The 27,973-nt window shown below is 51.5% G+C and overlaps 1 protein-coding gene across 2 annotated transcripts in view; it reads right to left on the bottom strand.

The window, feature by feature from the left end:
- The window catches only part of BTBD16 (BTB domain containing 16), a 45,098-nt gene extending 17,583 nt beyond the window's left edge, over positions 1 to 27,515 (bottom strand). Inside the window, exons 1-10 of one of the 2 annotated variants that reach the window (XM_043597762.1) lie at positions 26,883 to 27,515; positions 26,351 to 26,422; positions 24,450 to 24,601; positions 20,916 to 20,989; positions 18,596 to 18,739; positions 14,859 to 14,948; positions 12,885 to 12,999; positions 9,363 to 9,432; positions 8,014 to 8,144; positions 895 to 1,014 (exon numbers count right to left, since the gene is read on the bottom strand). In XM_043597762.1, the coding sequence (XP_043453697.1) occupies positions 895 to 1,014; positions 8,014 to 8,144; positions 9,363 to 9,432; positions 12,885 to 12,999; positions 14,859 to 14,948; positions 18,596 to 18,739; positions 20,916 to 20,989; positions 24,450 to 24,601; positions 26,351 to 26,368 (914 nt within the window). In that variant the 5' untranslated portion in view covers positions 26,369 to 26,422; positions 26,883 to 27,515. The remainder of the gene's footprint in view (positions 1 to 894; positions 1,015 to 8,013; positions 8,145 to 9,362; positions 9,433 to 12,884; positions 13,000 to 14,858; positions 14,949 to 18,595; positions 18,740 to 20,915; positions 20,990 to 24,449; positions 24,602 to 26,350; positions 26,423 to 26,882) is intronic. The other variant, XM_043597763.1, reaches the window with a different exon arrangement.
- Between the last annotated feature and the right edge of the window lie 458 nt (positions 27,516 to 27,973).

The raw sequence follows: 27,973 nt of genomic DNA, 5'->3' as shown, positions 1-27,973 counted from the left end.
GCTGTGAATTGATTCTGTGTCTCCCTTTCTCTCTGCCCCTCCCCTGCTCATGCTCTCTCTCTCTCGCTCACAAAAATAAACATTTTAAAAAAGAAAGCGCGTATCGGAATTAGTAAGCATAATTAAATGGTGTCCATTAAACTGTGGTTATTTTTTACTGAAATTTTGAGATACGCAATTTTTGGAACTTATAAGTTTAGAGAGGATAAGAAACTTGAGTTAATTCTATGAAACTTTTGTACATTCAAATGTTTTTTCATTTGTTCAGAAAATTCAGAATTTTATATGCTGTTGTGAAATATAAGTGAGGACAACCTGGTCTAATTTAGGTACCTTTTTTAAAGTTTATTTATTTATTTACTTAGAGAGAGAGCATGCGCAAGCGAGTGGGGGAGGGGCAGAGAGGAAGAGAGAGAATCCCAAGCAGGCTCTACACTGTCAGCGCAGAGCCCGATGCAGGACTCAAACCCAAAAATCGTGAGATCATGACCTGAGTGGAAATCAAGAGTCAGGCCCTTAACCAACTGATCCACCAGGCTCCCCTAGGTACATTTAAAATACGATGTTTTTAAGGTCAGTGTGGTTTGGTAATACATTTTTCTAAACAAAAGGAGTACCTCGTATAGCATGTCTTTTGCTGGACAGAACGTGTTCAGAAGCACATGAGTATCTCTTATGATCGCACCTACATGTTATCCACGTTTTCAAGTACGTGAGCCATTTCCAGTGGCTTGAAGATACCCCAGAATCTTAGGCCCCATAAAGAAAATTGCATTCTGTGCACTCTAGATGATGCTATCGAAAATCATGTCATTGATGCTTTTCCTCCATGATATTATGAGCACAGAAACCGAGCGTATGTGCGTTTCATCAATCAACACGAAGTCATGTTACCTGGTAAAAAATGCCAGCACCGTTTCCTGCACAGGAACTGTCTGCACTTTGGGGTTCAGTTGCAAGAAGACCCACAACAGTAGCGTTTTCAGAAGATGAAACTCATTAAAAGTGAACAACCTGGCCGAAATAAGAGAAGACATTTCAGGAATAGCAAAATCTCACACGATTTGTAAGAAAAAGGCAAGTTAAAAGTGAGTTGAGGTCTGAGGCAATACCACCCCCGAGTCTGTCGGTCACTTCAGCCAGAGAGAGATGAAGTGACCTTCTCAGTGAATGGCAGCGCTGGGATGGGACCCTCAGCAGCCTGACGCGCACCTGCTGTGCCACCAAAGCCACGGGCAGCATTTAATGAGCCCTTACCACAGACAGGTGTGTGTGAGACATGTTTGGATGTTTCTTTCGTTTAATTCCACACAGCAATCTTGCAAAGTTGCGATACATTCCTTATATGGATATGTGAATTCAGACTGGCCCTATGTTTACTTAAAATTTTAATATTTTGTTCAGCGTGGGTTTTGAGGGGGGAAGGGGCAAAGGGAAAGGGAGAGAGAGAGAGAGAGAGAGAGCATCGCAAGCAGGCTGCATGCCCAGCATGGAGCCCGACTCAAGGCTCCATCCCGGAACCATGAGATCATAACCTGAGCTGAAATGAACAGTCAGATGCTTAGCCGACCGAGCCACCCAGGCGCCCCATTCATTCATTGTGTTTTTTTGCATTACTGTCGATTTTGAAGTATCGCACTACAATATACTTTATCTGAAGACTGAGGGTTGTTTTGTGTCCCCTTAAATTTTGTACCCGAGGTTAGTGCCTCACTCATCACCTTCTAGTCCCAGCCCCGACTGAGGGCTAAATAGCTTATCCCAGGTCACAGGATCCTGGGGTCAGACCTGGCGTGGCTCCGTTCGGCCCCACGCTGGCTGTGGAGCCTCCTGCAGGCTGCTGGGCGGTCCCCCAGCCACTACGCCCTCATCTGCAGATAGTGGTGACAGCCAACGCTCAAAGTCTACATGAGTGACAATGCTGAGTTTTCCTGTCGCTGCGGTAACAAGCTATGAACCAAGTGGCTTAAAACAACACACATGTATTATCTTACGGTTGTGGAGGTCAGAATAAAAATCGATCTCACTGAGCTAAGATCCAGGGGCGGGCCGCCTTCTTTCTGGAGGCTCTATGGAAAATCATTTCCTTGTTTTTTCCAGCTTCCAGAGGCCACCCACATTCCCATGGCCTGTGGCTCCTTCCTCCACCCTCAAGCCAACAGCACAGTGCCTTCCAATCAATCTCCTTCTGGTTCTGATCCTCCTGCCTCCCTCTTCCATGAGGAAGGAGCCTTGTGATTATCCTGGGCCCACCTGGGTAACCCAGGATGCCCTCCCCAGCTCAAGGTCATCCATCCGCAATGTTTTTCCTCTTTGCCATGCAATCTGACAGATTCACAGGCTCTGGGGGTTGGGATGTCGACATCATCGAGCTGACCACACACGTACAGCTTGCTGAGTGCAGCGCCTGGCACCTAGGAGCGTGCTAGTGAGTGGCCGCTGGCACTCGTAAGTGGCAGGGCCAGGTCCTGGCTGCAGAACCCACGCTTGGCCTGCAGCGGCATGAGACTTCTTATCAAGAAACAAGTGGTGAGAAGGAGCGAGTGTCGCTCCCCACGGTGTCAACTCTGTAAAGGAAGGGTGTTTCCCAAAAAGGTTCTCTAAACAGCCTCCAACAACTTGATTATCTGAGAAGTCATTTCGGTGTTTCTTAAACTCCTCGATATTTCCGGTCTTGACCACAGGAATGGCACACTGGCTTCGAAACCTGTCACGGCCTCTGCACCCACAACTTTGAGTGGTCTTGGTGGGTGGGACCCAAGCTAAGTAGGGACTCTAAAGAACAATGGAAATGTCACCCACCCACCTTTGACACTATTTCTGATCACAGAATGTCTCTTTGCTCTGTTTTCAGGTTACCTACAGATGCATGGGCTTTGACTCTGGCCAGACAGGACCAAATTTGTCACCGTCTGGGCAATGACAGTGAGGCAGGAGGGGGGATGTCACAGCCACTTGATATGATGTGCCCACATAGAACTCCACAGGGACACCAACCACCTCTGGGCTGGGGAGCTACATGACTCCCGGTGCAGAATCCAAGCCCAAGGTTCCCAAGCCCAGAAGGTTCTTTGGGACGTCTCCAAAGAGGAACAGGCAGCAACACAGGAGGAGTAACTGGGGCTCCGTGAATCAGGATTCTGGTTTTACTTTCATTGTGAATGGTAATTGTTCAAATAAAGCCCTGTCTTTAGACCAAGTACCAGTAAAGTATTGGCTCCTGCTCAGGACACTCAAACATATTTTCATTTACATAAGAGCCCTGATGGCCTCAATCAAAACAGAACTTACAGAGTTCTTAAACTTCCCTCGGGGAACATCTGGGCTGTTCTCCCTGTGTTTACTGGGGCTCACTAATAGCCATTGGGAGGCAACTGGCATTTGTTCTTTAAGAGAAGAATGCTTCTAACAAGGCACTGTTTGTCTTTTTTTTTTGAGAAAATTGTATGTAAATAATAAAGGCCCCCCTTTGAGTATAGAGAACGCCGTCTCAACGCAAACAAGAAACCACGAACAAGGGTACCCACGGCAGCATCGATTGCCACGACAAAAAATGAAGCAAAATAAATCAAAAGGCCATTAAGAAGGGAATGAAAAATTGCTATCTATTCATTCTATGGAACCCTGTACAACATCAAATTTAAAATGCTAATCAGATATGTAAGTATCAATACGGAGAGAACACATCGCATCATGTTAATGAGTAAAGTAAGCGGCAGAACATTAAAGTCACTATGAGAACATTTATTTGAAGTTTAAGCCTTTGCAAAATGTTATTTATGGACACACATATATGTAGTAAGAATATAATCACACGGATGCGTTCATGTGAGCCCATGACAATGGTCTGATTGTCTTTAGGGAGGGAGGGAGGGAGGGAGGCAGGGAGAATGGAAGGAGAATAAGGCTGGGGAGGGTGCACAGTCTTGGTAGTGTTTTCTTTCTTATGACAAAATGTCACTGTTCATTTTGGGAAGTGGGCCCAACTGTGTTTTCTATGATCTTCCTACATTTAAAAGTTTTTTCTATAATGAAAAATAGATCCATCAATATCCTTATTGATCTTGATTATCAATAAGGAGAAATGGGCTAGGCTGGCAATGACCTGGGGTTTTGAGGCCGCCCGGACCTGCATTCAAATCCCATTTCTCATGCTGCATGGAGGGAGCCTGGGTCAATCTTTGCATTTCCCGTAATCTCCATTCCACAGGTAAGAAAGCAGGTAACAGTACCCACCTCACTGGGTGGCTGTAGGAATTAGGCTGATAACCCACTCAGAGTGCTCTGTATGCAACAAGTGCTCAATAGTTAGTAGGTATTGCGATTAGCCAGAGAACCACCAGCTTCAGGAACTATTTTTTTTTTAATGTTTTACTCTTTTGAGAGAGAGAGAGAGAGAGAGACAGTGATGAAGGGGCAGAGAGAGAGGGAGACACAGAATCCGAAGCAGGCTCCAGGCTCTGAGCTGTCCGCACAGAGTTTGACGCGGCGCTCGAACTCACAAACTGCGAGATCATGACCTGAGCCGAAGTCAGACACTTAACCTAAGACTCAGCCACCCAGGCGCCCCAGGAACTATCACGTTTGAGAGCCATGCCCCGTGGCGTTCCAGATGTTAGTGGGAAAGCTGTTGGACAGGCCTGATGTGGAGGACAGGGGGTGCTTCTCTTGGGAATTCTTGAGCCCTCAAGACGTGTGGTGTCCTCGACAGGAAGCCAGGGAGAAGCGGGCACACCCCCGTTGCAGGGGCGGCAAGGCAGCCTTCCTGCTGATAGGAACCAGACAGCTTGCCAAGTTTTCCATGTTCCTGAGTCTACAAGGAGCTTGGCTTCCAGAAAACTTGGAATGAAGCTTTCATAATATTAGAGTTAGTGGAACAGGGTAACCTAGTGGTGACCTCTAAAGACAAAATGAACTGAAAACCCAAGGCCCAGGCAAAGAAAGTAAAACCAGAGGCCCTGGAGGCTAGTAAACCGGTGTGTATTTTATGCGAGGTCATTTATAAAATGGAGAGCAAAACCCAAAGGGAGCTGAGGTCAAAGGGACTTCAGAAAGGGAAGGTGAACAGCCCAGAAGTTGAAGCACCTGCTGAGAAGGATGTTGTTCCGATGATGCTTAGAAACCCAAACACCAGGGGGGTGGGCCACAGTGTACCTTCCTGGGCCCCGGGGATGCGCCATCCCCGACCTCAAGGGTTGGCGTGGCCACACGGCTGCTCTGGCGTCACGTGACTTGCCAGGACGACCCAGATCTGGTGGAGTTCTGGTTGCCGGGAAGCCTGGTCTCTGTGACGAATGAAGAGACGTTGCAGCATGGAGGGTGTGAGCCTGGACCTTGGAGCCTGAGTCCCAGGTTGGAGCCCAGCCCTGCCTTTTACTGTCCCTCTTATCTTAGGGGCAATAACTACCTATCGCATAGGGTTGTGGTGGTTGAAAGGCACAGCGCACAGGTGCTCGGTAACAGCGAACTCGTCCAAGGGTTTGTTCTTCATTGGCTGCGGTCCAAAGTGCCAGATCCACCAGCCAACAAGTGCGCCCAGATGAGGAACCTGAGCCTGGGTGAATGTCTAACAATCCCGCCGGGCACGGGGTGCGGCCAGGCCCTGTCTTCCAGCACCCTCTGTTCCCCACCTCCCTCCAGCTTTAAAGCAGGCGGTCACTGGACATCAACAGGGCGGGTGAGGAGAATGTGCCCCGGGGAACACGAACACGAGTCTGGGAGCCGTTAGCCCGGTCTCTCCAAGGCACACGGGCCCCATGACTTGCTCAAGGCCACACAGGGTCTCCTCCAGCTGCCGGGATGGCTCTGGGTTGTGTGGACACAGCTCCTGGGGGAGGGGCCCGAGGAGCAGGACCCAGTTCCCAGCTCCGTCATGTCTCTCCAAGCCTGTGAGTCTAGACGCTTGACGTGGAAGGTGCTTGACCTCTTTTCCTGCCTAGTGGACATTTTGTAAGGCCTGTTCCATCACCAAGGTTCTGGCTGTGGTCAGACAACTTTTCCCTTTTCTTGGTCAAATACTACCAGGGTGCGACAGCTCAGTCTTTCCAAGGGAGGGACAGTGTTACGAAAAGTCTAAGGGATGCCTTGTTTACCTTTTCCTCCACGGTTGTGTAACCTTTCCTCTGCCGGAGGTTGGGGAAAAGCATCAGGGAGTAGGGCAGAATGACACCAGGAGTGCCCCCCCCCAGGGCCCCAGAAGTGTTCCTGGACTGGGTTCCTGAGGTCTTCCTGCTAATATGGTCTCCCTTGACACCAGAACTCTGTTCTACCAACCACATTTCTCTGTAAGTGCGAGGGCATCACAAGCCACTTAGTAAATTCAAACCAACGGTGGAATGAATCTTTGCAGATCTAATTTCTGATATCAGAACGCTTTCCGCCACACGACCACGAGTAAACATTCCATTTCTAACATACGGCTAAAATGTTTAGTGGGATTTACTTCTCACTTTTGAAACCTACCCAAAGGGAATACAATCTCGGTACCTTGGCAATGGGTATCGAGAACCTTTTCAAGAGTCCCAAAGAGTCATGACAAGTAAATGCAACATGTGATCCTAAACCAGATCCCGCACTGGGGAAGAAATGTTATAAAGGACGGCAATGGGCTAATCATGTCAAGGCATTAACATCAATGCTAAATTCCCTGAAGTTGACCACTGCATTGTGATTACATTAAAAGGTTCTTTCTGTTAGGAAATAAACACTGAAGCATTTAGGAGACAGGGTACATGATGTGTGCAACTTGCTTTCAGAGGGTTCAGGAAAAACTATGTGGGTACACGGTTACACCTACAGATGCAGATGATCAAACAAACAGCAGAAACTGAACAAAATAGGGTAAAGGGTATAGAAATATTCTTTATACTGTTCTTGCCATCTTGATTTGTTAGAAATTATTTTCAAATAGAATATTTTTTAGAATGCTTTTTACCTGTGACAAAACCAGAAAGCCCTGTTGACTTAATAATGTCACTTCTAGAAATTTCATGTGGGAAGATAATCTGGGATGAAGATAGAAGGAGGTACATTGAAGGAGGTCACCAAGACGCTACTTTCATATTGATAAAACACTGGAAATAAACCTAAAAGGCCAAGAACTGGGGACGTTTCTAGGAACTGGGCTGGAGGGGAGCAGACTGGTGGGTTCCAAGGAGCTCGGCAGGGCTGAGATCCAAGGTAGCCCCCGTGGGTGCCTCGTGGCTGGTGAGATGTTGGGGGTACGTAGGCATGCCAAAAGCTCTTTGGCTAGAGATGTTCTTGGAGGGGGTCAAGAGCTGACACAACACCCTGAGTCAGAGGTCCCTGCAGTGGTCCAGACAACGGATGATGGAGATCTCTGGCTGGTGCCTGTGGAGAGAAGCCCTTAGAGACGGGCTGGGTCTGAAAGTGCTACTGACGCAGTCGGGGCGGAGGGCCACGTGATGTGCAGAAGGCCCCCCCCAAGATTCCAGTTTGATCAGCCGCTAAAGGAACACAGGGTGGGGGCCCCCAGGGTTGGGTTTTAGCTCGAGCGTCAAACAGAGAGTCTGGTGTCTGGGTCACATCTGTTCAGGAGAGGGCTCAGGGCAAAAGGCAGGAATCAATTTAGGACGAGAGTGCTTATTTTCTGTTTTCTGCATTTCCCTGTTTTCCATTTTCCACAGCGGGTGTATATTAACGTTGTCAGGATTTTTTAACATTATGTAGGCAATTACTGAATGAACCACCATGTGGGTCACGGGACAGCGGGCACCCAGAAGGTCCTCACCCCAGGGAAGGAGCGTGAGGGGTCTTGTCCCCCTCCCTACCCACAGTGCCCCGCGTTTCAGCCCCCACCCTGGCCAGCTGTTCAGGATGGTGGGGAGTTTGGGATGGAGGACGTGTAGGACACCTGGCATGGCCAGCAGGGGCGTGGATGCACCCCGCTGGAGCACCCCCCTCCCAGGACCGGCCCTGCTGCCCCAGGCAGGGTGGTGGGGGCTCCTGGTACCCCCCACCCCCAGCACAGCACCCCTGGGCACCAGCTCTGACCTGGGGGACCGCAGCACTCTGTGAAGCAGCTCCTGCGGGATTTTCCGGAGGTGGATCTGTGTCCCTACCAGAGGGACCAAGTTCATTTCCAGCCACTTCTCGCAGGCAGTGGTGAGCTGCTCTTCCTTGTACTGCGAAGGCAAGAAAAGCCAAGGATAGATAAAGCGATCCCTGAACTCTTGGCGCCCTCTGCTGGCCTGCGACGATGCGGCCTGGTGGTCTGACCACAGGACTTGCCCACTGAAATCTCTGGGCTGAAGTCAGTCACGGATCATGGAAGGGCCTGCAGCGTGTACCCCAGATGGAGTGCTGAGGCTGGTGGGGGGCACATACCCTGACATCAAAGTCCAAAGGAAGTGGGAAGGTTCTCCCAGGGCCAGGGACCTTGGCAGGGTCTCAGTACGCTTCGCACGTCCTGGGGGCTACAGTCCTTCCCAGGCCAAGAGTGGCCGGAAAAGAAAATGTTGACCAGAATGCAAAGACACCGCCCACAGAGTGACTTTCTAGTTACTGATGGACGGTGGGGACACTTATTGTCTTTGACAAAATAGGCACTTAGCACGTTCTTAGCTGCCATTACGAGAGCACTGGCACCAGCTGATGGTGAGTTAACCAGACGTCACGGTCAGACGGGCCTGTTTCACGGGGTGAGTGCCCATCCAGGTCAACGGTAGCCTCACAGAGGAAGGCAGGGATCAGATGGCCTGGGGCTCGAGCCCAGCACTGCCACTTAGAAGCTGTCACCCTGATCAGGATGGATCAGGTGGCGTTCTCCTCTGAGAATGGGACCATTAGATTACATCATTTATTCCCGATACTGGCACGGTGACTGGCCCCAGGGCAAGGGTGCGGGGATGGGACACAATTCCACCTGACTCCAAAAAGGATATCCTGGAAGACTGTCTGCTATTCTGGTGAGAAAGACTGTGCCCGTATTTTTCCCCCTTAGTTTTTAAGTTTTTGTTTACATTTATTATTGTTATTATTATTATTATTAATATTTAATTTTTGGCTTTAAAATGTCCTTTTGTTTTTTAATTTTTTAACACTTTATTTATTTATTTATTTATATTTTGAGAGAGTGAGCAAGGCGCAGAAAGGATCCCACACGGGGCAGAGAGAATGCGGAGCCTGAAGCAGGGCTCGAACTCACGTACCAGGAGTTCATGACCCGAGCCAAAGTCGGATGCTTAACCGACTGAGCCACCCAGGCGCCCCTAAAGATGTCCCTTCAAAATAAAATTATTTTTCATAATTGTTTGGAGCTGGGCCTGGTGGGTAAAATCCCAGAGGCTGGGGTGCTCCCAAAAGTCCCCAGGTGCCGTATGCTCTGTCCAGGTTGTTCTCACCTTGCAGCCGGCCAGGTAAAAGCTCTTGATGGTGCTTGGCGTGAGTCCCTTCATCATCACGGCCACACACCTGCAGAGAGAGAAATGCTGTTCCTGGAGGGTCCCGAGGCTGCTTTCAGAGAAGGGGCAGCCCCAGAGGTTTCATTCAACTCCAGGATGGTGGGAGAGCTGGAAACCGAGAGTTTGCCAGAGGTGCGAGTCCTGCCGGCCACCAGGCATGGTGTTCTTTAGGTGCTGGCTCTTACCAGTGATAAACGGGAACAGAATTAGCCGGGCTTGGAGTTAAGGCACAGAAGTTAGTGTTCTAAGAGGCTGACACCCTCACTCATGCTCCCCCTTTCTCATGGTCAGACTCATCGGCCAGGCTGAACTGGAATGGCCAGGTTTCCCCAGACCAAGGGACACCAAGCAAGCCTGAAACATGCTCATACGTGCATGCACGTGACAGCCCTGAGCCCAGCTGGGCCAGTGCGCATATCTGATGCACGAAATCAAGGAACCGTACCAGATGGAACCGGCACGCACACTCCGCATCCCCCGAAGGGGAATGGCTTCTGCTACGTGTGATTCAGACCAGGGCAGCCATCTGGGTGATTCTGCCCTTGGCTGGGAGCTCAGCCAAGATGACCTTTGAGGTCTTGTTCAGCACCTGGATTTGTGATGCTTTCAGAGTGACCCACACGACATTTCTGTTCCCCTATACAAACACACCCACACGCACCCACGTACCACACACACACTGAGGCTTGTGCTGCCACATTGCAGCCAAATGTACCATCAGCCTCTTGAAGGCAGGTGACAGGCAGCCCAGCTGTGTGCCAGGCCAACCGGGATCTGACCTGTAAGACCTGGCCACGGCTATCTGGAGAATCTTGAGCAAGGTCCATATGCCCCCGTGCAATGACGGGTCTGGCTCATTATCCCCAAAGCCCTTGCTGCTCTGACCTTGAACCAAGTTTGGGTGGAGGAAGGAAAATGAAGAACCTGTCATTCTTGGCTTAGCCCCCAATAGCCAGGGCTAGGGTTCCAAGGAAGCTGGGCCTGAGGTAGGGCAGCCAAGGCTGACAGACAGCGGCTGGAATCCCTGCTCCGTGAGGGAGGCTGGCCTTCCGACTTTGGGACCAGAGATATTAGAGCACCAGGAAAGAGCTGCTCAGAAGTGTCCTGAGCAAGGAAGCTGGGACTTAGCAGTTTTATGAAGGCTGTATGGCACAGAAGATGGGTGGTATATACAACACGAGGGAAATCTCAGCAAACCCCGGACGATCAGCCATCAACTGCAGTCTAGATTGGACTCCTTAGTCAGCCCCAGACCCTACACAATCCGGCTGTACCTACACCTGCTGGTCTCCCACCTCCCGCCACGCACCATCCAGGTCAGGCCATGCCGACAAGCTGGAGCACCTCTTCAAGACTCTGGTCCCCTCAGTGTGCCCTCGGTTGTCACGTCCAGGCCTCCGAGAGCCTGCATCCTTCAGTTCATGGGACGTCTGCATCCCTCATAAGGCTTCTTGATGCTCTTGATCGAGCATCTGGCCTGAGTCATTTCAGGTGCCCCAGAAATGAGACCCCTGCTCAAAGTGTATTTGGGGTTGAAGCTGGCTGTGTGGACTCTATGAAAGTGAATTGAAACCTGCAAGATCCTTGGGAGAGATCCTACCCCTGCCGTCTACAGAGCAGCTGATGTCCTCTCTTGTCTTGGATGGGAAGTTCATTCATCCATCCATTTCCTCAAAAGAGGATACTGAGGCGTAGAGCAGAGCAAGCTTGGTGGGCCATCCCTGCCCTAAATCCCCTCTCTATGTTGAATCCCAGGAGTTATTAGGAAATCAAAGACTACAAGACACCAGCTCGACGTCCGGGACATGACTGCAGGAGGCACGCATCCCCAAAAAAGCCCAAGGGAAGGGACAGAATATTCTAGAAGAGTGAATCCCATCAGCAATTTTCCACTCGGTTCACCTACCCTTTCGTAAGTTACTGGAATGGAGCAGTATTACGGGATACGGAAAAGGGGGAGGTTCTAAGAACTGTTCTTGTTAATCACTGGGCCCCGTTTACTTGAAATTAATCACACATAACACAAAATGTTCCATCTGGGAATCCCCATCCTTCATTCCACTTTACTCATTTCCTGTGCCCTGGAGACCGTAGGGCAAGAAGCTTCAGAGGGCAGGGCCCTTGCCCCCTGGTCCTGGTGTCCTGGAGATGCCCAAGACGTCGTTCTTAAAGGAGCAGATGAGTGAACGAAGGTGACGGAATGAGCTGGCAGGTGACTGGCCCCAAGCAAACCTCACCTCACCAAATGCCACTGAAAGTCAGTGAAGCCCTGAATGAGCAAGCGACACTACCTCCTCAGCAGAGCAAAGCCGAAAAGGACAGTGTTAGGGGTACAGGTTCCGAGACCCCTGGCCTCCTGCATGTTCTGGCGGCTCTACTGTGGTCTTGTGCAAGCTACTCACCTCGTGAGGCCTCAGTTTTCTTGTCTGTGAAGTGGACATAATGATATACCACCTCCCTGCAGGGAGGATAAAGTGAGGTCACCCTTGCCAAAAGCTGAGAACAGTGTCTGACCGGGGCAAAGGCCCCACCTCAAAGCCCTTCGTGCTGACATCCCCTCACCCTGAACAAAGTCCCGCGAAGTACTCAGGATGAATGTAATGAGCCCCATTTCACATCTGAGAACACTGAGGCCCAGGGAGACCAAAGAGCGGCTTATAGCAGGGCTCAGCACAGGCCCTGCTGCTCACATCCTAGGCTGCTTCTGGCTTTGCGGAAAAAGTCTAATGAAAACTGGGAACCTCTGAATGTCAGCCCCCAAGGCTGCATTGCACTCTTCTGTTTTCACTACCCACACGTTCTCTTGGTGCCCATGAACCCAGGCAACCCTTGGCAGGATGAGCAGGCTTTCACATTCGATGTCCATCCACCGTGAACGCCCCCTGGTTTCCCCTGCTCGGCCCCCCTGACAGGCAGCCCAGGTGGGTCAGTGGGGTCTGAATCCCCAAGAGAAAGGCTGTGCCCCCAGTGGGCAGCGGGACTGGTGGGCAGCTGACTTTGATCTTTGCATTTTTCTCTCTTCCGAAAGATCTACCGTGACCGTGTGTAACATTTGTAAGAATAAAAATATTCCAGGGGCGTTTGGGTGGCTCAGTCAGTTAAGCGTCTGACTTCAGCTCAGGTCATGATCTCACATGACCTGCATCGGGCTCTGTGCGGACAGCTCAGAGCCTGGAGCCCGCTTCAGATTCTGTGTCTCCCTCTCCCTCTGCCCCTCCCCGCTAGCACTCTGTCTCTCAAAGATAAATAGAAAACTTTAAGAAAAAGACTGGTTTTTTTTGAAGAATACTGAAAGAGACGGGTGGATTCGTGCCTCGGTCCCTCTGCAGACTCACAGCTCTGTGCCAAGAAACCCGGATGTTCTAGCCCGTGGATAGGGGCCATTCTATGAATGGGCCAGGGGGGCCCCCCTCTACCTTGCCCAGGGCTGGGCCTGGCCCGAGCCTTGCTATATTTCCTTACCTTTGAAACAGGCTGCTGAACTGGAGAACGTGTGCGGAAGCCAGCACGGCCAGCACGTCGTTGACGTTCATCTCCACCTGGCTCAGGTAGAGGCTCTTCAGGGCCATGGCGAAGGCTGGGAGGCAGCATCCAAGAGAGAAAGCCGTCAGCCCGGGGCTCTGGACCCCGCGTCCCTCCCTTGCAGGTGCCCTCCTGGCTGGATGCTCAAGGGTCCCCTGTCTGTGTCGGCAGAGACGCCCTTAGAGGAAACGCACGTGCTCGGACCTGAGCACAGCTACAGCCCGGGCTCCCAGCCTCCACCAAGGAAGATGAAGCCAAAGAAAAGTGAGCTCCTGCTGAAAGAATGCGATTTTTTTTTTCTAATATGAAATTTATTGTCAACTTGGCTTCCATACAACACCCAGGGTTCATCCCAACAGGTGCTCTCCTCAATGCCCATCACCCATCACCCACTTTCCCCTCCCCCCCTCTCCCCATCAACCCTCAGTTTGTTCTCAGTATTTAAGAGTCTCTTATGGTTTGCCTCCCTCCCTCTCTGTAACTTTTTTTCCCCCTTCCCCTCCCCCATGGTCTTCTGTTAAGTTTCTCAGGATCCACATAAGAGTGAAAACATATGGTATCTGTCTTTCTCTGCCTGACTTATTTCACTTAGAATAATAAGTTCCATCCACATTGCTACAAAGGGCCAGATTTCATTCTTTCTCATTGCCAAGTAGTATTCCATTGTATATATAAACCACAACTTCTGTATCCATTTGTCAGTTGATGGACATTTAGGCTCTTTCCATAATTTGGCTATTGTTGAAAGTGCTGCTATAAACATTGGGGTACAAGGGCCCTATGCATCAGCACTCCTGTATCCCTTGGGGAAATTCCTAGCAGTGCTATTGCTGGGTCATAGGGTAGGTCTATTTTTAATTGTGTGAGGAACCTCCATACGGTTTTCCAGAGAGGCTGCACCAGTTTGCACTGAAAGAATGCTATTCTAAACCCATCCCAGGGTCCGCGCCTCAGGGGTTCTCTGCTAACCTGGGCTCCATGGCCTGTGCAGGGAGGTGACTGCCCAAATATGTACAGAACGCTGTGTGCGCGTGGCTGTGCTTTTTTCCTCAGGAAAATCTTGTCCTCAGAGTCTGGGGTCTCCCAAAAAGTTAAGGATGCCCGGAGGGGCACCTGGGTGGCTCAGTTGGTTGAGTGTTCGACTTCGGCTCAGGTCATCATCTCACGGTCTGTGAGTTCGAGCCCTGCGTCAGGCTCTGTGCTGATGGCTCGGAGCCGGGAGCCTGCTTCAGATTCTCTGTCTCCCTCTCTGTGCCCCTCCCCACTTGTGCTCTGTCTTTCAAAAATAAATAAATGTAAAAAAAAAAAAAAGAAGGATGCCTGGAAAGAGCCCGGATATTTTCATATCTAAGAACTCAGGTCCGGGGACCAGGGAGCAGAGGGACTGGGCTATTCCAAATCTTCCCTGATCCCAGTCAGCACTGTGTGGGGGCCAATGCACTCCGAGGACAACTGGTCTACCCGGTGCTTCTGCGGATGGCTTCCTGACCTGCACATTTGCAGACCATGACAGCATGCGACAGCACGCGTGCTTCATTAAGACTGAAGTCCATTTCCAGGTGGCCAGGGTGCAGTGGGAGAGGGTGAGCTCTCTGCTGCTGGCAGCCAGCCAGGGATGGGAGTTGGTGGGAAGGGGCACACGAAGTACTCCCTGAGGGAGGACGGACCTGAGCCTCCCTGCCTTTGGGTCTAATGAGCCTGTGACTTCCTTTCTCCTCTGCACCCTCCACACCTCTTTTCCAGGGACGAGCACCTCTCTTTAGCTGCATTCCACCGTCTCTGCTCTGTTCAGCTAGTTTTAATCAGGAAGTACTGAACACTGCCACTCATCTGTGGTTCTGTTGTTTGTTTTTAAAGCCGGGAGGGCCGTTTGTTCAATGGCATTCTTAGCCTAAAACGACAGGGGTACATTACCAACTTTAGTGACCACGGGGTCATTGATCTTCAAGGAAATGATCATCTTCTTCGTGGGGGGTCTTTCCTTGATCTTCCCAGGCAGCTGAGCTGGTAAAGGAAAAAGAAGAGGGATGTAGGGACCTGAGAGCTGCAGCAAATTGTGCCGGGTACAGGGGGAGGTCCCACGGCCCTTTTGCAACCATGACCTTGGCATTTAGCGCACCAGGTTTTGTTTCTGTTTGCTGGTTTAGAAGATGTATTTCTGAAGTGATTATTTATTTAGAAATAGTGGAAGAAGTGTAAGAAGTTGTAAAAATGGTTCAGAGTTCCCGTGCACTCGTCGGCTACCTTGCCCCCCGCTCTTAAACAGCCACTGTGACGGTCAAAGCTGGGAGACCGTTGCTCTCACTGCACGAGTTATTTTTTACTAGCTCCTCCCGAGCTCACTCTCTCTCCCTGCCTCCTCCCTTTCTCTCTTTAGTCTGGGAGCAGTTTGAGGGCAAGGGGTGGGCCACTGTCATCTCTGCACCCAAGCACCCAGCCCAGACCTGGCACAAGATGGGATCACAGTGACCCCCTGCTAAAGAATGAGCATGGGAAGCAGGCACCCACCCAGTGGCTGTTGAAGCTTTGCCCCACGGGTGTCCAAAGAGAGGACCCCTGCCACCTAAGGCTTCCAGGAGGCAGGGGAGGGGCAGCCCGATTCACTTCCAGCCTCCCCCAGCCGCTCAGACTTATTCTAAGACGTGAGTTACAACACACGCCGCTCTCAGCTCTCCAGCGGCATCCCACACCCTAGGTACCAAGCTGAAGCCCCTCCAGTGGCCCCAAGACGACCAGTCTCCGGCTCAGTGGACCCCAAACCTGCCTCTTTGTGGCTTGTTCCACAGAAGAGTCGCGGGGCTCCATCCCTTCCCCATCAGGCACCCTCCTGCCTCCATATGTAACGTAGCACCCCACCCTCACCTTCCCCCCAAACTGGCTTTACTTTTCCTCCTAGACTCACTGTTACCACCACCTGCGATTATGTCACGTGCCTGCTGGTTTTTCACCCGTGGGGCCGGCACACCGGACGGTTTACTCGCCACTCCATCCCCGGGACCGACACAGTCTTGCCCACACGGGTCCCCAGTAAATGAGTGGATTCCATCCCCAGAATCCTAAGCCCAGTGAGCTCAAGGTTGTAGGTGATGAAAAATGACACGAGTCAGGATCCAAAAAAGGATGTCACGCTGTTCAACTACGAAGACCGCGGAGAGAAAGGGAGACTAAAGATCCATTTTCCTCAGACGTGCAAGGCCCCCTCACCACGCTCACGGCACCTGGCTCTGTTCAGGCTCTCATTTGGCAAATATTTATTGAGCCTTGTTCTCTTCTCTGAATCATTTTTCTCCAGGATTTCGGCACCGCCTCTCGCCTGCACGCTGCATTCTGTCAACCTCCACTGGGGGCACTGACTGGGATGGCTGCACGGGTGCTGGGCACCGACGAGGCACTCCGGAAGTGGCAGTTCGTATCATCATGGGTCATGCTATGTATTGGGCTTTATCGTCATTTTGGGTTGGCTTGTCTGTCCCCCAACCTCCTGACAGAGTTCCTAGGACCATGCTTAGGAGGGGTTAAGCACTTGACATTTGTTGAAGGAAGAAAGGAATATCATTGGCTGGGTCAGAGTCAGTGGAAGACAGAACTTCAACTTTCCCTCTGTTTTATGTAGAACCTCAAAATCGAATAGGAAAGTAATAGCTGAATCGTGTGCTTCTGAGGTTCTCTGAAACCAAGGTGGTTCCTTTTCAGGAAAAGAGCACTGTTTCTTCCTTGGGGTTCTTCCTAGAGAAGAAGCACGTCCTGCCAAAGCACAGCTAATCCGGGAGTCTCAGTGGGACAAAAATGGGCAGCTGGGGGCGCCTGGGTGGCTCAGTCGGTTAAAACGTCTGACTCTTGATTTTGGCTTGGGTCGTGATCTCGTGGTTCGTGAGGTTGAGCCCCGCATCAGGCTCTGCACTCACATGCTCTCTTTCTAAATAAAAATTTTTTTTTTTTAAAGTGAGCAGCTAGGACAGCTGTGTCTGGCCAGTACAGAGGTGCTCGCGGGGGGCTGCCTCTCCCCCTAGCCCACCACTCCAGGATGCAGTGCGGGTGTTCTCAGGAACCCAAAGCAGGGGTCATGAGACCAGCCATGCACTGTGAGATGCGTCCTGCTTTCCCAGGTGCACAAAGGCCGGTAGCCGTGTCCACTGAGCATCATGTGAACATGGTCCCCAGGGCCTGGTGCACATGCTGGTGCCTGGGAAGAGACCCCGGAAAGTTGTGACAGTCCGGGCAGTGGGCATTCATCTCTGCACCTTCCCTGACGCCCCCCAGTCAGGCCCAGCCTCTAGCAGGGGGCTTGTCTTTGCAGGGCCCAGTCTTGTCAGCGAGATCGTTCTAGACGTATCAAAGACCACGGCATCAACAGTCATTCCATTTTCTCTTTCCAATTCTTTCTTTTTTTAAAGCTTATTTATTTTAGAGAAAGAGCCTAAGCAGGGGAGGGGCAGAGAGAGAGAGAGAGAGAGAGAGAGAATCCCAAGCAGGCTCCACACTGTCAGCACAGAGCCCCACACGGGGTTTGAACTCCCAGACCATGAGATCATGACCTGAGCGAAAGTCGGACACTTAACCGACAGAGCCACCCCGGCGCCCACGTTCTCTTGCTTTTCAACGCACTCATGTCTGGGTCTCCGTGGTCTGTCCCCGGGTGCCTCGTGAGTGTTCTGACTCGGACACAGGGGACACGGAAGGAGGACGCAGTCCCTTTCTCGAAGACACTGGGACAGACACTTGGAAAGAGTAGGGAGGATTGTGAGTGTGTGTGAGGGACGTCACCGTCCTGGGGGAATGCCGCAGCCTGCTCTCAGCTCCCAGCTCTGCGAGGAAGGACTGAGTCAGAGGCCTCCTGGCCAGGCCCTCTCTCCAGGCTCAGGGTGCGGCAGCAGCTGGGGGCTCAGCCAGCCTGTCTGGCCGGAGAATAACAGAACTTTGCTGCCACATCCTGGAAGTGCAGTCCTGTCCCGACTGGCATGCTGGCTGCCTTTGGAAACCTTGAATTTTTCCATGGTCCCTGCTTATGAGTCGTCCGGAAGCGATGCCAAACTTTATCGCCCAAAGAAGGCAGTGCATCTGGAGAAGGACTTAGGGGACACAGAAGGGGAGCCTGGGAATTACGAGGATTGAAAAGGACAAAAAGAAAGAAAGAAATGGCCTGACTACGTTATGGAATGATGTGAAGTTAGGAAAAGAGAAAGCAAAGGAAACATAACATCGACGTACAACATGTAAACCTCTAACCAGCATATCGGGCCAGATGTGACAACTATGCCTTCCTTCCAGAAAACTCATCAGGAGACTCCACGCCACTGTTTGTTCTTCTCAAAGAAGCAGGGAGAGTCTCCACCTCAGCTGGCCAGAACTGGGTTGTTATGAGAAAAATAACTGACATTCACTGAGTGCCCAATATATGCCAGGCATTGTTCTAGAATTTCACAGGTATTACCTTCTTCTCTAGGCTTCAAAGGAACATAGTGAGAACTATTTATTATTCCCATTTTATAGCCAGAGACTGAGGTTAAATCCTGTGATGAGGTCACACCACGGGCCTTGCTCTTACCTGCCAGAGTGGCCTTGGTCTCGAAACAGATGACCAAACTCAAAGCTGGGGAGCCTCAGACCAGAGGGCATTTGGGGCTCAGTGCTGGGTGCCAGGGAGAAAATACCTTGCAGAAGACTCTCCAGTTCCTTTGTGGGCCTCTTGGTGCTCTGGGCCAGCGCCATCAGGTAGAGCTTGCTCAAGGTCTCGGACTGGAAAAGCTGGGGCTGATGGAGTTCCCATCTGGAGCCCAGACATTCGAGAATCACGTCTGAGGAGAGAACACAGTGCTGAGTAAATGCTTCCACGGCGTCCCTACCAAGAGACGTGTCAATCCCCCCACCTTCCATTCAGTCACAGTCACTGAGCAGATGGGCAGCGGCTTTGCTGGGCCCTCCAGGAAGAAAACAAAAAGGCAGCGTGGGCCTTGGGGCACTTGCTCCAGGGGGATATAATAAGCAGAATTACAAGGCAACACAGAAAGAGATAAGTGGCTAAGAGCAGCTGACCAACAGCTGTAGGACTCCAGAGGGACGTGTGCTTTCCTCTACTTGGGGAATTGGAAAGGCTTCATGGGGAAGGGACACTGGCTGGGATATTCTTGGGGGCCTCCCCATAACTTCCCATTACGGTATGTCTCACCCTTGGCACTGATCATATTTGGGGTCAGATAATTCTCTGCTGGGAGGCTGTCTGGTTCACTGTAGGTTATTTAACATCCCTGGCTTCTACCCACTGGGTGCCAGTAGCACCCTCCCCCCCCCCAAGTTGTGACAACCCAAAATGTCTCCTGACATTGGCAAATATCCCCTGGGAAGCGATCTCACTACCCAGTCCCCTGTTGAAGCTACTGGGTATGGGTGCTTAATTTTCACCCACTTGAAAGGCGACAGCAAAGTGCAGCTCAAAGTCCCGTCACCAGGAGGCAGAGTCCTCATAAGCCTCCCTTGGAATGGGGACCACAGGAAAACCCCGCTACAGGGGTGGGACAAGATTATAAGGTAAAGGAGGCTTTTGCAAACTGTAGGGGGCTTTATGCAAGGGGCTTTATCTCATGCTTATAGTATAGGTGATTAAAAAGAGAAAGGTTTGGGGCGCCTGGGTGGCTCGGTTGAGCGTCCGACTTCGGCTCAGGTCACGATCTCACGGCACATGAGTTCGAACCCTGCATCGGGCTCTGTGCTGACGGCTCAGAGCCTGGAGCCTGCTTCGGGTTCTGTATCTCCCTCTCTCCCTGCCCCTCTCCTGCTGGCACTGTCTCTCTCTCAAAAATAAATAAACATTTCAAAACATTAAAAAAAAATTAAAAAATTGAAAAAGAGAGAGACCTTGATGGAAGGACAGATGGAGGACCCAAGGATACCCGGCCAGGTGAGGCATGAGAGGCTGTGGGCAGGAGGCCTCTGCAGGCTGGACTCCTGTTAGTACAGAGCTGGTGAAAGCTCAGGTCTAGACGGGACCTCGAGGGCCATGAGCCCCCATCGACTTGTTTCTTGACTTTGCCGTTATTTTGACTGTGTGAGCTTGGGCACCTGTTTCCTCTCCTGTCACTAACATTGCCACTCACCAACTTTATGGTATTGTTTTGTGCTGCGGTTCAGAATGTGGGCTCGCATCTCAAATCTTGGGTCACCTTGGGAAACGGTCTGGTGGTGCCGGGCTAGAAAGAATCCTACTCTGTTTTGGGTGATTTCAGGCAGGAGCAGACTTGTGGATAAAGCGTGTGCCCTCACTGGACACCCACTTTTGCTTTCACGATGGCCCACGCCTGGCAGGCATCACACTTCACCCCAGAACTCTTTTCTCTGAGCCAGGAGATGGCCCCAGACTACTCCTCAGGGCCTCAAGTCAACCAGAACCCAGAGGTGAGAAGAAATCGCTTGGCCTGTCCTGGGGCAGGAGTCTGGCTCTGACCTCAGGCAGCTTTCGTGTGGGGTGGGCTTTATCTAAAAAAAACCAAAAACTCCTTTAAGGACCTGACCTGTCCAGGCCTGATGAGGCTCAGTGAGCCTTTTCCCAGCTGGACAGACCTAGCCTGGTTCTTGATTCTAAATCAGAAAAAGTCCTCTTGGACCCGTGCAAATGTGATGTCCAGGTCATGACTGGTTGGAGCTGAAAGGGACAGAGAAGAAAGAACTGTCCATCCTTGATGGAGTTTCTGTTTAGTCTACCGATCCAAAGCCTATTTATTTACACCGGCATGTCTGTCTCGACTGTGACCAATTAGCATATGAAAATATGTTTGCCAAGCCTGGTTTCACGCATCATTTCACGGCGCATTTGACAAATATTTACAGAGCCTATGTGACATTAGACAGTGTGCAGTGGGCAGAAACTGAAACTCAGAGACCAGGAACCCGGCCTATCAGCGGGTTTCCTTCCGTAGAAACCACTTGGCCCTGAGCGCAGCAGAATTCTGATGGAGTCCACTGGCGACAAGCACTCACCTGCCTCCCTGCTTTGGACAGGCTTGTTCTTCAAGGTCTCAGAGAAAATTTTCTGAATTTGTGAAACACATAACCTCAAGGGAAAAGGCAAACAAAAAATTCTGGAGTTAATACTGACGGTTTTCTCCAGCTGCAACACATATCGTTCTAGTGTGAGTGTCCTCAAAGCACCTATTAAGCTGTCTTATCATATCTTGCCCCTCGAGAGTTTCCTTAGGTCACCATTTGACTGCCGGTTTGGCAAACGATAAGCTTTGTCTGATGGCTGGCTCCGAATTTCGATTCCTGTTTTCGGTTTGCGGGGAGGCTTTAACCACGAAGGTATTTGAGGTTATATCTGGTTGCCTGCATGACTCCTCTTTTGCTGAGGGTCTAAAATAATGTCCAGTAGCATAGAGTAGGTACTCAACAAATATCTGCTAGAGAAAGGGAGGGAGGGTTCTGGGCATTTCTGGGAAGTCACTTACCAATAACTTACCAAGTTACATACCAATACTTCTGTTTAGGGGTCATGCATGCCCCAGTCTCAATGTGTCCAAAAACCAAACTCAGGTTTTACACCAAACCAGCCCTGCTCCTTCCCTGGCAAATGGCACCACCAGCCTCCAGCTGTCCAGGCCCGCGTAACTGAATGTTGTCACATCTGATCACTTGCCTAGATCTGACAAATATCTTGTGAATTCATCCCTCTCTCTTTCCCCTTATTGCTGTGAGTTTCGCCCAAGCCATGATTATCACCCTGTAATCCCCGCCAGTCTCCAGTCTCCAGGGAGCTCCCCTCGGGTATGTAGAGCTGAGGCTGCAGCCTGAGAACCACGTGAAACGCACATCTGCTCTTGCCTGTCTCCTACCGAGAATCCTTCAGTGTCTCCCCAGGGCTCTCAGGGAAAGCCCACGCTCCTCGGCATGGCTAAGAAGGCCAACCAGCCAAAGGGCACTTGATGACCGCATAGGGTCAGTGTCACTTTTGCCATGCTGTTTTTCCAATGGTTCCAAGAACCCTCGTGGGCCAGGGTTCACGGAGGGGGCTTGGGTGGGGGAGCCTGTGTCCAGAATAATATTGACCACATGCTGCCCTTTCCAAGTGGGGAAGGTGGCTTCCGGTGACTCAGCCCCAGGAAGGCAGTGAGAGCTTGAGGTATTTATCCAACAGGAGTAGTGGACCTGACCCAAGCCAGCCTCGATCCTTCTGGTGGCTTTGGTCACACGTCTGGGAAGCGCTGGTCAAGGTCAGGGGTTCAGACTGTGATCTCAAAGTGAGGCAACGGACTTTGGAAACTGTGGGCAATGCCCATGAGCTCACCTACTCTCACAGACATCACTGTCGTCGGCTGAGCCAGACAACAGAGGTAACCACATTGCCTTTGCCTGGTGTCATGGATGCTTGCCAAGGTATACCATTTACCCTGTGGGTTCCGCAAATTTCAAGGGCTAGGTTGATTTTAGGACCATTGGAAAGTTAATGGAATAAATGGCATGAGTTGTCCTCGTCACCCTTTGGGACCAGACAGCCCGGGATGAAGTGGCACATGGAAATTCTGGAGACATGCCATTAGGCTGGGGACTCAGTTCCCCCAGTCGTGATGAAGAAATAAGAGAGGAAAAAGGGGAAATTCTCTATATATCTTATGGACATAAGGACTTCTTGCGATGAACCACTCAAAGGGCTTTTGGCTTAATACTTGCAAAACTCCTGACGTCCTGCCCCTTGACTTTGAGTCTGGCCACGCGTCTTGCCTTGGTGTTAGTGTACGCGATGTAGCTGAAGGTCTGGAAAGCACTTGTGCACCTGGGCTTGCCTCTTGTCCTCTGTCATCACCAGCACGAAAACACGCCCAGGTGAGTCCACTGTCTCTCTGGAGGAGGTCGAGAGGCTCATGGAGAAGAGCCCGACCGCCCATGTGAGCTGAGCCTAGGTCAGCTGACCGCCGGGTACATGAGTGAGGAGCCTTCCCGGAGTGCCTCCTTGCCCCAGCTGGCCTCTGGACCCACGGCTTCCTCACATCACCAAGGAGAGAGGCCCGCCGTGTCGCTTGTGTGTGGTAGGTATGGTGTCTTGCTTTGGGGAAGGTGGTAAAAGGCAGAATGAAAAATGGGGCTGCTGGCTGGCAGGGCACAGGGCTGACACACCCCAGAATGAAATCACCAGGACCAGTAACTAAAACGGTTGCTCGGGCTATCGAGATAAAACTCCATTAATGGATCATCTAGCACGTGCTAGAACCGTGCTAGGCCTGTTCAGTGCACTGTCTGATTTAACACTCAAGATAACTTTTCAAGGAAGATGCTGTGGTCACCATTTCACAGATGAGGAAACAGGTTCAGAGAGGTTAAGCCACTGGCTGAAGGTCACACAGCTTAGTAAATGGAAGAGAAGGAATTCTAACCCTGTCTGATAGGCTGTTTCTCGTAGTCCTAAAACCCAGCAGCAACTGCCATCACCCTCAGGCTTCTGTGCCCTGCCTCTCAGGCCACCACCTGAAGCTCAGCTCAGCGATCGCACAGACCAAGTTCTGGAGACTTCTGCTCCTGCTGCCCGGCTGCCCTCGTCGGTTTCCAGGATCATTTTGCTTATATTCCCAGGCCCAGCTCCACTGCCTGCTTCCCCAGCCTGGCCTTGGCACTGAGGAACACAAGGGCCTGTGACTCTAAGACTTCTTCAAACGCCTACCCAAACAAAATATGAAATAAATACAAAATAAGTTCAAGATAGCTGAAGGCTAATGCCAAACACAGCAACGCAGAGCACTCGATTTTTCTAAGCCGGGGTCATCAGAGAATCGAGGCACCAAACACAGATGGATGTGATTTATCCAAATGTGTGTAACGTATAGTCACCTGTGAGGGGCTGGGGAGCAGGGCTGGCCGGGGGGTCTAGAAAGGGAGGATTTGGCCACTCGCTCGGCGAAGGTGGAACCAACAGCTCTTCTGTGCCAGGTGCCGCCCAGGGGTACAGGCCACGCTCGGGAAGATTCGACCGTGTGCTCAGAAGGCAGATACTGTCAGCCCAGGGAGGGTAGTGGCACACTTATGTCCAAAGCACCAGGGAAGCAAAGTATTCCCCCTGCAGTAGGGTCCAGCTCCATGTCCCAGGCCAGGCCGGAAAGAACTTGTCACATGGAGAAGTAATGCTCCGAGCCTGCTGTGAGAACACCTTGGGAACGAGGGAGGAGCCTCCTTCTCACACATGGGGAGCCAGGACCCGGTGGAAATGCCCATTCACGAGTTCGGGTCAGACCCGCAGCCAAGACTAGCTAAGTTTCCTTTGTCAACAGCCCCGTTGATAAACACAACAGAATCCTGTTAGGGTCCAAAGCTCCCAATATAAAAGAAAAGTCTAGAAAAGAAAAAGAAAAAGGCCCGTCTCTCTCCATGCTTTTGTCACACCGAAGGACCTCCTCCGAGGAAGTAGTCGGTCCTGAAGGATGGTCCCAACGGCAGCCCAGATAACCCAGCGATCCACCTGTGGGGCACTTCTCAGAAACACAGTTCCCCCACAGGGCATTCCCGGCCATGGGCCTTCGATCTCCCTACCTGTCTGGGTTCTTCAGCGCCTCATCAAGGTCCACGCTCAAAGCCTTGCACCTCTGCGAAAGCCCCAGCAGGTCCCCGGAGAAGGGCTTTGAGGGAAAACGCCACCGGTTTGTTGAGCCAACCATCCGGCGTTCCAGCCGAGCTCTGCGCTGCTGTCGGAAGCAAAGGAAGGGAGAAAATCCTTTTTTAACCTCACCCACGCGCCAGGTTTTCCAAATTGTGCAGCAGAAGGGAAATCAAGACACATGTGAAGACACTGGTCAACTTTCAAACGTGGCCAGGAGCCATCCTCTCCAGGCAAGCATCGCATTCAGGAGACAGAGGATTTCCAGGTACCAAGTAATTTGGAATTTTAGAATCTAGGCCAGAAGGTGCCAGAGGCAACGGGGAGAGAGATGCTTTCTTTGCAGGCAGCTCTGAAGAACCCGCAAGCAAGGACAGGATGATGCGTCCAGAAACTTCCTTAAATGCTCATCCTCACGCGGGGTTCTGAGAGGTTAACAAACTGAGGGGATCCTAGGTAGGGACTGCTTTTTATTGTGGCAAAATACACAAAACAGAACCTTCCCCATTTTATGGCATACACCTCGGTAGCAGTTGGTCCGTTTACGAGGCCACGCGGTCCCCCCTGCTATCCAGTTCAGAACACGTGCATTCCCCCAAAAGGAAATCTCGTACCCACTAAGCCGTCACTCCTACTTCCCCTCCCCCAGCTGCTGGCAACCCTTCATCTGCTTTCTGCTTCTGTGGATCCGCTATTCTGAATATTTACATAAGTGGAATCATACACTATGTGGGCTTTTGGGCTTGGCTTCTTTCGTAGTGTTTTCAGTGTCGATCCCTGCTGTAGCAGGTGTCAGAATTTCACTCCCTGAATGGGAATAATATTCCGTCGTACGTAGAGACTGCATTGTGTTTATCCATTCGTCACCTGATGGGCACTTGAGTTGTTTCCCCCTTTTGGTGACTGTGAACGATGCTGCTGTGACCATTTGTGTGCAAGTTTCCGTTTTAACACCTGTTTTCAATTCTTTTGGGTGTGTGCTCAGGAATGGACGGCTGGGCCACTGGGAAGAGACTTTTACTGAGACATTTCCTTGAGGTCCTAGGGCTTCAGCAGTTTCCTTTATTTAAAAGAATTTTTTTTTAATGTTTATTCATTTTTGAGAGAGAGAGAGAGAGAGAGAGAGAGAGACAGAATCCGAAGCAGGCTCCAGGCTCTGAGCTGCCAGCACAGAGCCCGATGTGGGGCTTGAACTCACGAACCATGAGATCGTGACCTGAACCGAAGTCGGACGCTTAACTGACTGAGCGACCCTTTCAGCAGTTTCCTTAGGGGAGCAGTAGAATATTTGGAATATAACCTTAGACGTGGTGGCTCAAAGAAACCTCGCCAGGAAAAGTGGACCACGAGGGACCCCCCCCAGGAATGGATACAGTTGTTCCTAAGCCACGCCAGTCACCAGCAGGGTGGGGGGTGGGGAGACCAGGGGCCATGGGATGGAGAATTTAAGGTCAAATCTTGGTATCGCCACTAGCGGGTTGTATGGCCCTTAAGGCAAGTCATTTAACCTTTGAGTCTCTTGGTTTTCCTATGATGACGGTGACGGTGATGAAGTTAACACGGTCAGATGAAGTTTGGGAAGTACGCTCTAGTGCCTGGAAATGGTGGGCGATGGGAAAGGGTGGAGTGGGGACCTAGAGGCAGTCCCGTGCAGCGTCAGACGGGAACAGTGGCCGGCTCGGGCAGCGGGCCTGCTCTGACAGCGGGGTCAGCCGGTAAAGCTGGGGGTCCTCGGTGGCGCGACCCATCCCCTTGTGGCAACGTTGGCGGCACAGCCGTGAGCAGATGCCTCCGCTGCTCCCCACCGCCTGCCCCCTTGGGAAATTCGTCTACTCACCGGATTCAGCATTGTCATGAGCGGTAGTGGCAATGACCCTCGGGCGTGTGGGGGGTGGGGGGGAAGAAACACCTGGGAGACAAAAGAGGTGAGGTTTCCATTTTCAAGAACTTTCCCAAGGGTCTCTTCTAAACAGGAGATTAGCCCAGAGATTCTGTATTCTGCCACAAGAGTAATCATGGGGAAACTTGGAGGGTGGGTTATTCAGCAAATCAAGAAAGAATCTCGGACTTGTTAAAGGCCGCCGGGAGACTGACAAAGTTCTGCTGTTGTGCTGGCAACGTGGCTCCAATAAGGCCAAACGGGAGAGAACCCACAGTTCTTCGCCCTTAACTAAGGGATAGGAACCGAAGGAGGTCTGTAAGTAGGCTGGTCACAGAATTTGCTATTTGTGCTGGTCCCTCGGCTTCCAGGCCTTCCTGCCTCCCAGCCTGGAGCCCCCGAAGCCCCTCCCTACCAAGCCCGGGCAGTGCCGGTCACTAGGGACCCCCTCCTTCTTTAACGGGGATGGAAGAGCACCAGCCATACTTACTGCTCTCAAGCCCCCTCGCCGCCACGGGTGTGTTTACCGGAGAAGCTTGTGGAACAGAGACACTCTCGCTGCACGCGTCTCTGAACTACGAGCTTGCTGCGGGCCGTTCACCTTCCGACTCTGAATCCCGAGAGCGCTCATGACATCTGGGGCTCACCCTTCTCTTCTTAGGGGCCAAGGTGCTTTGGCGGGGAGAGCTTGCCCTTGGTTTCCGGGTCGTGGGCGCCATGGCAACGTCAGGGAAGGTTCCGGGCACTTCCTGTTCCAGGCCTGGTTGAGCACAGCTGGGGGCTGTGGGGGTGGTGCTCACCGAGGGGCTCTGGGAAGGGTGGCAGGTCCCAGGCCATGCTCCTCAGGGGAGCGGAGCTGTCCCTGTTTCCACGTCTCTTTACAGCAGCCGGGGTAACCCGGAAGATCCGCTAAGAGGGCCTCCGTGAAGAGTCCGCCCCCAAGTCCTCAGGCCTCGTCTGTCAGAGGAGAAGATTGCACTGGAAGCTTCTCAGATCCCTCCTGGATTTGGCATTCTGGGGTGCTCTGTTTTCTAGCTTGAGTGTCCAGGAGTGTTTCGACAAAAATATTTAAATAACAAGTGGAGAGTCTGGGGGTGCCTGGGAGGGCTCAGTCAGTTGAGCGTCTGACTCCTGGTCTCGGCTCAGGTCATGAGCTCGCGGTTCGTGGGTTCGAGCCCCAAGTCGGGCTCCACGCTGACAGTATGGAGCCTGCTTGGGATTCTCTCTCTCCCTCTCTCTCTCCGCCCCTCCTGCCCTCGCATGCACACACACTCTTTCTCTCCAAATAAATTGTAAAAATTGGAGAGTTTTACATTATTAAAACCATGCCTGATGATTTGTCTTGTTGATACATGATTTTTTTTTAATGTTTTATTTATTTTTGAGAGAGGGAGAAGGAGGGGCAGAGAGGGGGACAGAGGATCCGAAGTGGGTTCCACACGGACACTAGGGAGCCCAATGCAGGGTTTGAACTCCTCCTCATGAATCATGAGATCATGGCCTGAGCTGAAGTTGGACGCTCAACTGACTGAGCCACCCAGGTGACCCTCTTGATAGATGATTTTTAATCAGCTGTCTCCG

Source organism: Prionailurus bengalensis, chromosome D2, assembly GCF_016509475.1.
Source record: "Prionailurus bengalensis isolate Pbe53 chromosome D2, Fcat_Pben_1.1_paternal_pri, whole genome shotgun sequence".
Lineage (NCBI taxonomy): Eukaryota > Metazoa > Chordata > Mammalia > Carnivora > Felidae > Prionailurus > Prionailurus bengalensis.
Note: the sequence above shows the minus strand (reverse complement) of the source record. Positions and strands in the feature narration are given on the sequence as shown.